At 39.0% G+C, this 14,041-nt stretch overlaps 2 protein-coding genes across 7 annotated transcripts in view; both read right to left on the bottom strand.

The window, feature by feature from the left end:
* The window catches only part of RBM41 (RNA binding motif protein 41), a 74,593-nt gene extending 68,598 nt beyond the window's left edge, over positions 1 to 5,995 (bottom strand). For 4 of the 5 annotated variants that reach the window (XM_043895689.1, XM_043895687.1, XM_043895688.1 and 1 more), the window contains exons 1-4: positions 5,953 to 5,995; positions 2,940 to 3,056; positions 2,187 to 2,379; positions 1,520 to 1,724 (exon numbers count right to left, since the gene is read on the bottom strand). In XM_043895689.1, the coding sequence (XP_043751624.1) occupies positions 1,520 to 1,724; positions 2,187 to 2,379; positions 2,940 to 3,056; positions 5,953 to 5,960 (523 nt within the window). In that variant the 5' untranslated portion in view covers positions 5,961 to 5,995. Of the gene's footprint in view, positions 1 to 1,519; positions 1,725 to 2,186; positions 2,380 to 2,939; positions 3,057 to 5,270; positions 5,290 to 5,952 lie in introns of those variants that run through there. The other variant, XM_043895690.1, reaches the window with a different exon arrangement.
* Positions 5,996 to 11,893: 5,898 nt separating this feature from the next.
* Positions 11,894 to 14,041, bottom strand: part of NUP62CL (nucleoporin 62 C-terminal like) — an 86,009-nt gene continuing 83,861 nt past the window's right edge. Inside the window, exon 10 of one of the 2 annotated variants that reach the window (XM_043897690.1) lies at positions 11,894 to 13,038. In XM_043897690.1, the coding sequence (XP_043753625.1) occupies positions 12,944 to 13,038 (95 nt within the window). In that variant the 3' untranslated portion in view covers positions 11,894 to 12,943. The remainder of the gene's footprint in view (positions 13,039 to 14,041) is intronic. The other variant, XM_043897691.1, reaches the window with a different exon arrangement.

Below are 14,041 nucleotides of genomic sequence, written 5' to 3' on the forward strand. Positions count from 1 at the left end.
CTAACAAACCATTCACTCATTCTATTGACTTTATTGTCTAAGCATAGAGGAGTCCTGATTCTATGAATCTAGTTCTGCCCTCTCCCTGGAGCTCCACTGCTACATTTCCAACAGCCTCCTCAGTATCTGCACTGGATGATCCTGCAGTCTCATAAATTTAACCTGTTTAAAATCAAACTCATCATCTTTCCTCAAAATTTCCCCATAAGGGTTTTCTTAATGTTGCCAACTGTTAAGTCACACAACCTTGAAACACCTGGGTTATCTTTGACACAGGCCTCTCTACTGACCTTCATTCTCAGTCAACAAGTTTTACCAATTGTTCTTTTGTAATGTCTCTCACAACCATACCTACTTCTCTTTCCAGTTTCTTTGCCATCATCCTAGTGCAGCTCTTCCTGAAGAAATGACTGTGATTACTCCTCAACTGTTTTCCCTGCTTCCAGTTCTCCTGCTCATGTATTTGATTTCCTGGCCGCCAGATTCATCAAGTTCAGATACTGCTTTTATCATGTTACTCCTGGTTCAAAGACCTTAACTATACCCAAAATGACTAATTGAATAACTAACTCCATGTAGGTCTATACTACTTGCCAAATAAAGTTCAAACATTTTAGCTATCTTTTTAACTTTGTCTCTCACAATATCTCCAAACATGACTTAATTCATGACATCTGCTACAAGTGAAATGACCCTCCCTTCTCCTTTCTGAAGACTTGGTAGTGTTAAAAGAATATTTAAATCTTATCTCCTCTGAGAGGCCATCTTTAGTCACATCAATGCACAGTGACCTTTCCCTTCTCTGAACTCCTACAGCACTTAACAACTGTATCTAGCCTTGTTACTAAATGCTGTGCACTTCTCTCTCCAACTAGATTCCAACTGGCACAAAGTCAAGAAGTCATTTCTTAAACTTCTGCATACCTTCCACAGTGCCTAGCAAAACTTCTCTGTTAAATCCACTCTTTCTGGCTAAGACACACATTTATCTGTACATTTTGTGCTAATTTATAGTTCCACCTCAGGACCCTTCACAATCTAGCCTCACCTACCTTTTCCAGTGTCATCTTCTGCCAGTCCTCACCATGTTCTACACATCCTGCCACAATGAACTTTTCACTGTTCCCTAGACACATCAGGTTCTTTCACAATCTTGTTCCTACTCACCTACTATCTATAATGCCCTCTTCCCACTATTTACTGACAAATGCCTGTTGATCCATCAAGACTTGGTACAAGTACAAATATAAACTCCCTGACTCCCCCAACTAGACTTAGATGCTCTATGTCTTAGGTCCCCTCAGCATTTTATTCACACCTCTACAATAGCAATTTCCAGGGTGTACTGCAACTAACTAGGTACATATTTGTCTTTCTCATGGGACTATATATACATTCCTCAAGAGTAGTGATAGTTCATCTTTCCCCCACTCCCTCCACTAACTCTTCATAGTTAAGGTCCTGATGTTAAATCTTTCTGCTAGTGAAAGAGTGTATCAAGTCAGCGGTGATCACATACCTTGGTAATAAAGAGCCTTGAGGAAAGAGTGACGATCAGCTCCCTGAAATAAAGAATTTTCTATTTCCATTTCTCGCCGGGTCAGCTGTTTGCTCTTTGCAAATCTCTGTGGCAGGCAAAGGATGCGCTGACGCTCTGAGATTCTTTCCTCAATATCTTGAAGACGGTTCTGTATTGCTTCAGGGGTTGCCCTAAGTCTCGTCCTCTGAAATTGGAGAAATGAGACGGCATATATCACAGAGGACCCACCCTGAAAGTGACAATCTGATGCCTTAAACAAGAAAGAAAATGATCAGGGCCCCAAAATGGTCATTTATATATACGTCAGCTAGGAAGTCAAGGAGCAGGGATTCCCTGGTGGTCCAGTGGTTAGGACTCTGTGCTTTTACTACTGAGGGTACAGGTTCAATCCCTGGTTGGGGAACTAAGATCCCATAAGCCACATGGTACAGCCAAAAATAAATAAAATTAAAAAAATAAAATCCCATTTGTTAAAAAAAAAAAAAAACAAGTCAAGGAGCAGCTTCTCTTTTACCAACGTCCTTACCTTAAAAACCAAAGATTTAGACACAAAGCTCAGTGTTGTGAGAACTCAAAATGAAAAGGTTCTCAGTATCAAATGAAGAAATTGTCCATTTTATTCTCCAAAAAAAATTGCCCCACTCACCTTTTCACCTGAAACATGGCTCTTCCAAATCAAGATTTCTGTTTCATTAAGCCCCAGTTCCCTGAGAGAAGCAGTCTCCTGGTCCTTCTCATGCAGTGTCTGGAACTGGGACAAAGTCATAGTCCCAGCTGCTTCCTTCCCAAAGGGCTTATACATAGTACCAGGAGCAAAGCTCTCTTTCTTAGATACACATCTGCAAAACAAGCAGGAAGAGAGGAAGAACATCTTCAAGTTACCACAATGCACAGAAATGGGGCTTGCCATTAGAAGGCACAATGAAACTCAGGGGCAATTTCTCTCTTACATCCTATTTCTAGGTTAAAGAACTACTACAATGATATGGAATTCCACCAGTAGTCCAGGACTAACAAATGACTGAATCAAATATTTATTTACTGAGCACTTACTATGCATCAGACACTGTGCCAGGTAATGAGGACTTAACAGTAAAAAAGACAACAGTTTCTGCTTTGCGCAAGGAGCTGTAGAAGAGAGGCAAGTAAGCAGGCAATAACACTACTGGATTATAAGTACTATGAATGTTAAAGGAAGACACAGGAATGGTACTCAGCCCAGACAGAGTGGGATATGGAAGGCTTCCTAGAAGAGACACAGTAGTAAAACCCTGACTAATCAGTAGAAATCTGCCAAGGAAAGGGGGGTGAGAGAGGAATCTTCCACCCAGACTTGAAGAGGCATCTGTCACCTGGAGCTGAGGGTCTATGATACTCTTTTTGCAAAATCAATACCTACTCCTCAATGGAGACAGAGGTATCAAGTTGATGCTGAAGGAGGCTTTTCAGCTGCCTCTCCCCTTCTGTTTCCAGCTCCTCCAGGACATGCTCATCACTCTTGACACAGCTATTTACCCTGGAATAGATACAAGGATATATATGGAAAGTAGAAGAGACACTGAATCTCAAAATATATTCTTTAGCTATATCATCTACCATTAGGGATCCCATTTGTTCAAAGATACTTCTCTATTTGTTGCCGTTTATCACTCATTCCACAAACATTAACTAAGTACTTGTTTATACACAATGAATGCACTCTGCTGGGTACTGATGGAGTCAAAGATATGCAAGACACAGTCCCTCTCATTAAGAAGCTTGCAATTTATTTAGGGAAAAGTAATAGATATGGATGTGTTGTATGCAGATGCCTGGGGGTGAGGGCAGAGCAGGAGAGAGGGAGGGAGGGAGAATGAAAAGCACAGGGAGAGAGTGACAGAGAGGAGGAGAGAGAAAGAAAGAAGAGAAGAAAGATATAAAGAAGCATATACCAAATCAGTAGGAGTTCACAGAAGAAATAACTGGGAGGCAAGGTAGTAAATGAAGACTTTGGAAAGGTAATTCTTACACTGGCATTTGAAGGACTCTGTGTGATGAAGGAAAAAATAGGGAGAGAGAGCATGAAGGGACAGAAGTATGTTCTGGGGGATAATAAGAACTTTATCTGGCATACATGTATGGCAACCTTGGGAGATCCTGTTGGAGGGATAGTTAGACTGTGAACGGCCTTAAATACACCAACTAAATGGTCTCAACCTTAATGTACAGGTATTAGAAGGCAATTTATTAGGCAGTTAAGTGACATGGTATAAGCGATGGTTTAGGAAAATGAATGGGTTATAATAAGCTTTATGGATTAGTAAGAACAAAACCAGAAGAACTAGTTAGGAAACTATATAATTTATCAAACGTGAGGTGAAGAAAGTTCAAAGTGGAGTGCTAATAGTGACAATGGAAAGGAAGGCTTAAATGAGAAATGCCTTTTGAACATAGGGGTAAGAAGAAGTGAAAAATAACCCCAAATTTCAAGCTGTGTAACTGAGCGATGGGACCAATGAACTAAAGAGGAAGTTCCAGACGGAGTAAATGGTTTGGGAAAGGGAAGTCATTCTCATTTTAGCCATGTTGAGTCAACTAACTATTACAATTGAAATACCAGCATGAAGTATCAGGAATGCTTCAAAGACATACTGAACCTGAGGTGACAGAAGGTGATATTGGCTAGAAGGAAAGTGAGAGAGAGAAGTGTTGTATAGATGAGAGTCTGAGGCTGTGCATGGAAATCTTGAGTCATCTGTATTGTCAGGATCTGGAGTTGTGAGAGAGGAGATCACCAAAGGAGAGAGTATAGAAGCAAAGGTGAAGGGGATCATAACATTTTATAGCTTAAGCACTACTGTGTGGATATCTAGGTAATGCTAAATAATGAAAAACTCTGAGCATAAAAAAAATAGCAGGACCATTTAAGTGTGCAAGAACAGATTTTAAAAGAAAAAAGCAAAGTGAGTTAACTCGATGAGGAAAATAAATACTAAATACCTTTCTTAGCCCTTTACTATTGGGGTTATGATGAGACCTAGATGTATCTCTCATAATTATAAGGAAAATTCCCACACTCTAGAAAGACTTCTAACAACTTTGGGAAATTTTAAAAGATACATAGGCCTAGGGTTTTAAAAAATTCCTTTCAAGTATCTTAATATTTCCTCATTATTTAGAATTCTGAAAGTTCTTGCTAAATTTGAAGTGGCTTTGAAATGAATAAATCATAGCTAAATACATCAGTACACATAAATTTCAAAAAGAAATGTAGAGTGAAAATAGTGCCAGAAAAATTCATACAATATGTGTCTATATAGAGTTGAAAATGGAATAACACTAGCGACATTTTGTTTAGATATAAATTCATATGTGGCAAAACTATTTAAAAAGAAAAAAGCAAAGAAATGATTAAGGCAAAATACTGGATAGTGATCCTCTTGGGGAGGGAAGAGAAACAGGAGCACACAAGCAGACTTCTGATACTGGTAATGTTCTATTGTAGTGAGGACGACTCTATTATATTCATAATTTTGCATGTATGAGAGATATTATAAACAATTTTTAAAAGGCATTTTGAAGCAGGGAAAATCAGAAACTACATTTTTAAAAAAGATGCAGAAACTAACGGTGCAGGAGAGCATCATACCTGTAAGAATTTAAATGCACCGCCCTATTCCAGTGATTATTCTACTTGCAAAATGAATACAAAACTAATTTGATAAGGAGCCTTAAAAAAGGTTTCGTGTACCGTCAGTAATAGATTGCAAGCGCAGGCTTTCAACAAAGATCAGCCACGTTAAAGCTGCCATTTCCGGCAGAACCGGTAGGGGGAACTGCTCGCAGTCGATGCCTTTCTTTTCTTACAATAGATGGATACGGGTTTGGTACTTTGCTTCCAAATTTGTAGAAACAAAGTATCACTTGCTTACTTTCAGGTCTGAAAGTACTACACGGTCTCTCAGCCCGAAAAAGTTCGCTATAAACACAAACACTGCACATAAACGCGCCTACCCTGAGCCCATTTCTGAGCATGGAGAGGAAGTCCGGCGGGACAGGAAGGATCTGGCCCGGGTTTCTACGGCCCAGACTGGTTTCATCAATCGGTCAAGACCCTTTTACCTGAGTGGGTCGGTCTGAAACAGGAAGGAGCCAGCCACAGCATCTGTCCCGGGGCCAGCGCCGTTGCCTAGGTGCCCGTGCCAGGAGGGCATCCCTACGGGGACCGGCAGCGGCGGCGGCCCTTCCTGAACTTCGCCCTACAGGCCTGTCTAGCCCGTCTCCCCTTTTCCCTCCTCCTCTGTCTTCCCGCTCACACGAAACCCTCTCCCCAGAACGTGACATACCCCAAAGCCAAAGTAACAAAAGCCATTTGAAAAGTCAAAAGGTAGAACAGAGCGCCCTTCGCCGTCTGTTCTCAGACAATCCCTTACCTCTTCATGTTTCCACAGGCCCCTAGATCTAACTTGGGTAAAACAGGCCGCGGACTTCAAGTCCCAGAACTCTACGCGGCCGACTCGAAGGGGATTGTGGTGGAGCGCGGTGCTCTGGGAATTGTAGTCTTGCGGAGCTACAAATCGAAAGCCCGTACTGAGCAAACGGTATATTGTAAATTGCCCGAATAGTTCTATTGGATTTCTCGTATAGGTTAAATATAACACCCAAAATATCCAGCTCATAAACCTAGGAGTCGCCTTTGACTTCTTAACTCTCTCATCCAATATCACCAGATCCTGGCCCTTCCAATTTTCCTTGAATGTGTCCCTATCAACCCTGCTTCTGCTTTCAAGGACTTCTTATCCCACATCCTGCCTACTTGCTATTTCCAGTCGAATCTCTGGTCCACCCTCTGCAGTGTAGCCAGAGTGATCAGAGAGTGACCACATCACTAGCACCAATGGTTCTCCTCTATCTCTAACAGAGGCTTACAAGACATTGTACTTCCTGACAATCAGACAACCACATATATTCAAGCCCATGAATGTTTTTATTGATAATTAAGATGACTCAAGAGACTGATAGAGCATACTAGTTAAGATAATGGGCTCCTAATTTCTAGAAATGGAAATACATATATCCTTAGTGGTGGTGGTTTAGCTGCTGAGTCGTGTCAAATTCTTGCACTATGGACTGTACCCTGCCAGGCTCCTCTCCGTGGGATTTTCCAGGCAAGAATACTGGAGTGGGTTGCCATTTCCTTCTCCACTATGTCCTTAAGTATATGAAAAGAAAAGCGTTTAATCTCAATCATAAGTGACTTGTAAATTTCAAAGTACATGGACTATAAAATATCTGACCTCTATACCTCCAAATTGTCGAGGTCACCAAACCATTAAAAGTCCTTGTCACACTTATAATCCTGTTGTGTTTTAAAACCCTTTTGATGTTGTTTTGACAAAACTTCCCAAATCAAATTATAATAAAGTTTCTTTGACCTCTAGCTAAACTTTGGGATGCTTCAAAGGGCCTTTGAAACATCCCAAGGAAACATTAAACGCATTAGGTTCACTTGGTATGTTAAATTACAATGGGAAGTGTTATCAAATGAGTAATAAATCTTCTTAGGTTATATTTTATGGTAAATGATATTCTGGATATTATATGAAATTTTGATGTGTCCTGGTATAAAGTATTATGGTCATAATTCTAGTTATTATCTGAAAGTGTGGCATGTCACAGCAGTAACCTAGGTGCCTTAAATGTGGCTTCTTAAGTCTTTTTGTTATTATAGATAGTTATGATTTCACTTTGATGCCATTGCAAAAACGCCTCCCCTTCAAGAAGATTTATAAAAAGGACTTTTGGATAAATGCAAGTAATTCTAATGGCTTCACAAAGCTGTTAACAAAAAGGATTAGTTACAGGGGAACTGAGTGAACTGGTAGATATGGTTAGGGTTTTTGTGGTTTCTATATAAAGAAAATTACTGGTTTAAATCTGTTTCCCAGGGGTAAGGAAAATCTGCCCCTTAAACTAATTAATCATTGTTCTAATTTGGTCTTTGTTTCCCAATTGTTTGTGCCCCGTGCCTCCTTGATGCACTGTCATTGTCACTGTCACTAACTGCATTACTTATATCCTGTCTAATTTATAAGATTGTTGTCTCTTACAATACCCAGGGTGTAACCAGGCCTTGAACAAAACTTACATGGCTAAAAACGTAACATAAAAATCATTATAATAGTGTAATTCTAAATATGGGAAGAAGCAATGGGAGGGAAAATGTCTCCTGGATCATAATCAGGCACACGATCCAGAGAATCTTTCCTTATTGATGGGGGTCAATCCAAAATTTAGCAACTAGAGTGGCATATCAATTTTTTTCCTGATCTGGGATGAGCCTTCCAGTGCCGTGGGACCAGATTTGATCATGAACTGTCTCCCAAATACTGGTCAAATTCCTGACCAAGAGGGGAGGAGCTGAGAAATGGAGTATTTCCTGCCATATCAGTCATCTGCAATTGGAATCTTCCAACATGAGCCAGTGAGCCCTGAGGAAACTCAGGAAGGAGATACCTGCCATCTAGCAGTCATCAGCCTTGCAGCCATCCTTATGGTGAGCCTTGAGGAAACTCAGCCTGTGAGAACACAGGATTAACTGCCCCAGATACCTGAGGGTACATATCAAGGAAATAATTTTAAAGAGCCCTGACTCTTGCATCTTCCCATACATAGAAAATCCCTAAATTCCTAAACTTAAGATGCTGCCTCTGGGTTTGAAGTTCAGTATTCTACAGATATAAAGTGGACATTTTCCAAAGAGGAACGAAGAAAGACAAATCTCAACATCTGGGACACTGGCAACTGGCACAGATGGCCACAAACACTTCTCAAAAGACCCATCTGATGAAGCAGTTAGAAAGTCGTCACCCTCTTTTTTTCCAAGATTGTTGAAGGGACATCGATAGTGGGAAATATTGCAGGGAAGAGCCAATTCTGACTCCATGATGGATCTGTTTCTTTGACTTTAACCTTTGTTTTACAATGCTTTAGTTATTATAATCCTACATAATGACCTGCCTCAGGGAATCCTGCCCCTCTGCCAGAAGAGATGGGAACACATCTCTTCCCTGAGGTTGGCCATTCCAGGAGATACTTACAAGATAATGGTCACTACTTCCTCAACTCCAACCCCTCTCTATCCTGTACAAGAACCTCACCCAGATGTGCAGCAAGGTGGTTATTTTGAGATTTGAGTCTGCCATCTTCTAGATCTGTTGACTTTCACAATAAAAGTCATATTCCTTGCCTCAAAAAAAAAAAGTCCTTGTCACAGCTAAAGGAATCAAAGGGACATGATAATTAAATGTAATGTGGTATCCTGGATGGGATTCTGGAGCAGAAAAAGGGCCCTAAAGAAAAAATAAGGAAATATGCACAAACTATGCACTTTAGTTAATAGTAAGTTTCATTAGCTGTGACAAATATACCAGTTATATATGATGTAAACACTAAAACTAAGTGGAGGAATACAGAATTCTGTACTAGGCAACCTATCTTGTGTGTGTTTGCTTATATATGCAGTAGAATACCTTGTGGAAAAGGAAGACATACTTCCTATCCTGAGAATTTCTAAAAGATGAGACTGCCATGGCAAGCACTAGAGTTATCCAAAACTTGGCCTTGTGTATTAGTTACTCAGTCATGTCCAACTCTTTGTGACCCCATGGACTGTAGCCTGCCAGGCTCCTATATCCATGGGATTCTTCAACTAAGAATACTGGAGTGGGTAGCCATTCCCTTCTCCAGGGGATATTCTTGTCCCAGGGATCAAATCCAGGGCTCCTGCATTACAGGCAGATTCTTTACTGCTGTCTGATCCACCAAGCAAAACATGGCATATGCAAACAACTGTGCTTCTGAAGCACACAGGTGAATGGATACAGCTCTAACACGCCCTTTTGTGGCTTTGGCACAGAACAGAGTCAGAATCTAAGCAAAAACAGTGTGGGTTATATCATAGTCCACACCAGGTAAATTCTATTTGGTGGTCGGGCTGAATTCTGCTGCTCAACCAAACTGTCCAGTTGACACAGTGATGAACGATGAAATGGAAAAATACACCAAGGTTGCTAGTGTGTTTGTCCCCTGGGAAGGTGGCAAAGGGTGGAACAAATACTACACTGACCACCACACCAGACTTGTACGCAACTTCTAATAAAACATATATCCTATTGGTACTGAAGTGATACACACTACATTACAAATCCACTAGGTGGGATGAGTGGAGAATGAATGGCTGAAAAGACATATATGGGGTGGAATTACTAGAAAGCAAGGTCATAAGGAAGTGCTCTATGTATTTGTGTATAATTGTAGCCAGTTTAGTGGTAGGTACCGAGGGACAAACATTTAGAAAATTGCACTAGAAGGAAAACTGGGCTATTTTTCTAGCTCTGCCAAATTTATTAACTGTGGAATAATAGCTATTCCATTTCCCACAGCATCTTCGCCCCAATTCATAAGGCTATCAGACAGTACATAAAAAGCTTTGAGATTTCTAGATGTTATTCATGGGCACAGAGATCTTATCATGAGGTAATTTCACAAATTCACCCCAGAAGAATTTATGACAAGCTGAAAAATATGCCTCATTTGTCTTTCTGACAATTTAACAAGGTTAGTTTAATTAAGCTAGAAGTTCCTCCTTAACATAGACATATTTTCAGGCTTTGTCCTTTTTAGGTGCTTTGTTCACAACACACTTTTGATGAATATATTATGAAGCAATTATAATTTCCAGATATAAAAGAGGATGCTAAAACCAAAAACCTTCTCTTGAAGAGGGAGAACATCACTCATCTAATATTAAGAGTAAACAATTGTGCATGTCTTTCAAATTCTCCAAATTAGATAGCATAAATGCTATTATAGAGAGAACAAATATAGCATCTTTTTCAAAGGACAAAAAAAAAGTAGATAAGCACTGGGAAAGTGTCAGCATGACAAATTTAAGAATTCTCCTTCAGCTAATACAGCTGGTCTTTAACAATGAGGGGGTTGGGGGGTGGAGGGGTCTCAAGAATCCAGTACCTAACAAAAATGTAGACTTAAAATTACTGGCATGAATAGGTTATTTCTGATCTTGTAATTCATGTCTGCTCAACAATGTCACATCTTTTAGACACATTAGAACCACAGTCAGTGAAAAAGTGAAAGTATAAGTCACTCAGTCACGTCCGACTCTTTGCAACCCCATGGACTGTATAGTCCATGGAATTCTCTAAGCCAGAATACTGGAGTGGGTAGGGTAGCCTTTCCCTTCTCCAAGGGATCTTTCCAACCCAAGGATCGAATCCAGGTCTCCCGCATTGCAGGCAGATTCTTTATCATCTGAGCCACAGGGAAGCCCAAGAATACTGGAGTGGGTAGCCTATCCCTTCTCCAGCGGATCTTCCCAACCAAGGAATCGAACTGGGGTCTCCTGCACTGCAGGCAGATTCTTTACCAACGGAGCTATCAGGGAAGCCACGTCTTTTAGATACATGTTAGAACCACAGTCAGAAGAAACCTTAAAGACAATTTAGTCTGAGGTGCCAAACAGTACAGAGATCCACCAGTAAACTTACAGTGTAACTGCACTGATCTAGAAGTCACTTGCCATTCACTTGCCTCTTTTATGTCCTGGAAAAAAAATATTAGACCTCTCAATGCAAGGTCAACAGGAAAACTATAGCCCCCTCTTTATTTTACTGAGGAAGTTTTATAGTAAGCATGTATTGGTAGTGAAAAGATATAAAGGAACCACAAAACTTGAGAGAAGTGGAAACTAGTTTATTCCAGTTAGGAAAACTTTCATATGGTCCAACTCTATTATGTTGTAGACAAAAGATAATTCTCCAGATGAAACTATCTGTCCAGTTAATTAAGCAGGGACAAGAATAAACCCAGTGTTTTCTTCTATATATTGTGTTCTCTTTACTGAATGTGAAACAACGTATTCACAGACCACAAGAGTTGAATTGCAAAAAAAAAAAAAAAAAATACAGAATATGTCTTTATCTAGGGTACAGTAGTGATAATATTGTACTCAAACATTAAAGATTACTCAAGATTATACTCAAAAGCTGTTTACCTACAGAAATCATCCATAAAATTAAATGGCCTCTGAATTTTTTTCATATTCTATAATTTTGAGAGGTAATAAAAATTTATCTGATTAGAAGCTGCTACTTTGAGAAGTGTGGGTAGGAAAAAAAAAAGAGGCCATGTGAGTATTGATATTTGGCTTACTCATAAGGTGATGTAAATCGCTAATACTCATTTCAAAAATATTTTCTTTCCATAATATGTCTCCCTCAGGATGGTCATGTTCAGTTAGTACAACAGAAGTTCAGCGCAGTAATGACAAGCAACTAGCACTAGTCACTCAAAAACTTTTTAAGTAGTTTATTTTATTTTTCAGAGCATTGCCTTTATTTATGACTTAGGTAAAACACGAAACACAAGAAATCAGAGGCTAAGAACAAGGCTTTTTCTTGAAAAACAAATAAGTACACAAACCCCACAAGTATTAATCACATGCTAAAATCAAGTAAAATTCCAGATTATTTGCACATTAAAAATAAACTGCCTGAACCATACCCTTTAAAAATAGCCTAATTCAAGCCCTAAATCCACTCTAACTTTTCCTCCCTTCTCTGAAATTCTTTTAATATTTTTATTTATTTATTTATTTGGCTGAGCTGGGTCTTAGTTAAAGCAGGCAGGATCTTTAGTTGTGGCATGCAAGGACTTTCAATTGTGGCATGTGAACTCTTTAGTTGTGGCATGTGAACTTAGCTGTAGCATGTGGGATCTAGTTCCCTGACCAGGGATCAAACCTGGGCCCCTTGCACTGGGAGGACAGAGACTGAGCTATTGGATCACTAGGGAAGTTCCACTTCTCTGAATTTCTATAGCATACTTTCTGTAATTCATAACACACTTTCTTGTATTGTCTATACTATTTTCATATAGAAGGCATTAATTGTATCTTAAAGGAGACAGTAAGTGCCTTTGAGGAGAGAGACTTCACAGTAGCTAACACTATATGCTGAATGTTAACAAGCACCCAGTAAAGACTGGCTGGCATCTATTTTTTGGCAAACATTTCTCTATGATCTGGCTAGAGTGAAAAGGACAATGCATACTGGCAGTAAGATATGGAATCTGGGAGAGTAAGCCATGAATTATACACACAACGTCAACATCAAAGAGGTTGCTGCCTAGACAGAAGAGCTGATAAAGTTCTGATTTGCTAATACTAAAAGCCAAGCTACAGAATCATTTTCAAACAGCACAATATTTAAGTGGAAAAAAAATACATGCATAATTTATTGTCACCAAAGAGGGAATAGTAGCTGTAAATACTATTCTAATGAACACCTTCAAAATTTGAAGGTAGTGTATAATCCAAAAACAACATGCTCAAAATAGGGTCATTTAATCAAAAGCCATCTTGACGTTGCAGTCTTCCTCCTTGCAATGACGATCGTCTAGAATTTGTGTTACCTCTTCTACCTTCCTCTGCAGTATGTCTATAAGGGGAAAAGCACACAGCATTACTCAGAGGTAGAAATATCCCAGGAACATAATAACTTAATTCTCCCTTCAACATATGATTGATAAAACTTTACATGTCCATTTTAATAGTGTTAAGTATTAAAAGAAGAGAAAAACATGTGTCTATCTGGTAGGAAACTACTGGATAAAAGTGTTCTTGATTTTCTCTCCTTAGCTTTCATGGAAATTATGGTCTATCCTGATATTTATGTTTTGCTGAAGAGAAGTGTTAACTGCTTTCTACTCATTACAGCCTAAAAGTGCCATGAAATAGAATGTGTAGATCTTTGCTGCCTATAAGCAAATTAGTACACTGAGTAGCTTCATATTTCTATTTCATTCTAATGATTAATTTAACTTGGTGGTCCTTAAATTTGCTCAGAGCACAGCAACACAAAATATCACTAGCTTTACAATATAAAACAGTAACTTTCTGTAATAAAAATAAGCTGTTGAAGTAAGTGTGATAATCTGAGTTTTTCTATTAATGTGTATAAATAAATGTGGTCATTTGTTTTAGTGTTCATTAATGCTCACTGGTTGATAAGCAATAACTGGGCCCAAAAATTTAAGAAAAATTTTACAAGAGAAAAACTAAAAAATGTAGAGCACTATACTTTAATTTTCTTCAGCCAATTGGAAAAGAACAGATGGTATAGAGTTTCTGAAGTATAATACCTCATTTTATCCTATGACATACAGGTACTATAAGATCACATCTTTTAAGAACAAGTGATTTAAATGATGGTTGTCTACTGAAAGGCTAGGAAAATAATCTGGAAAAAACATCTCCTTTCTGTTGAAAAAACAAACTGCAGGGTGCATTTTTTCCCCCTAAATAACATTTTTCAATGTGATAAAAGCACAAATGGGCACTACAACAAATCATTAACTTGAGGCCAGAAGTGTCAACATAAGCACAATCTACTTAATTTGCTGATTGATATATATTAAATGCAAAGGAATAAATTTATAAAC

The sequence above is a fragment of the Cervus elaphus genome, chromosome X, assembly GCF_910594005.1.
Source record: "Cervus elaphus chromosome X, mCerEla1.1, whole genome shotgun sequence".
NCBI lineage: Eukaryota > Metazoa > Chordata > Mammalia > Artiodactyla > Cervidae > Cervus > Cervus elaphus.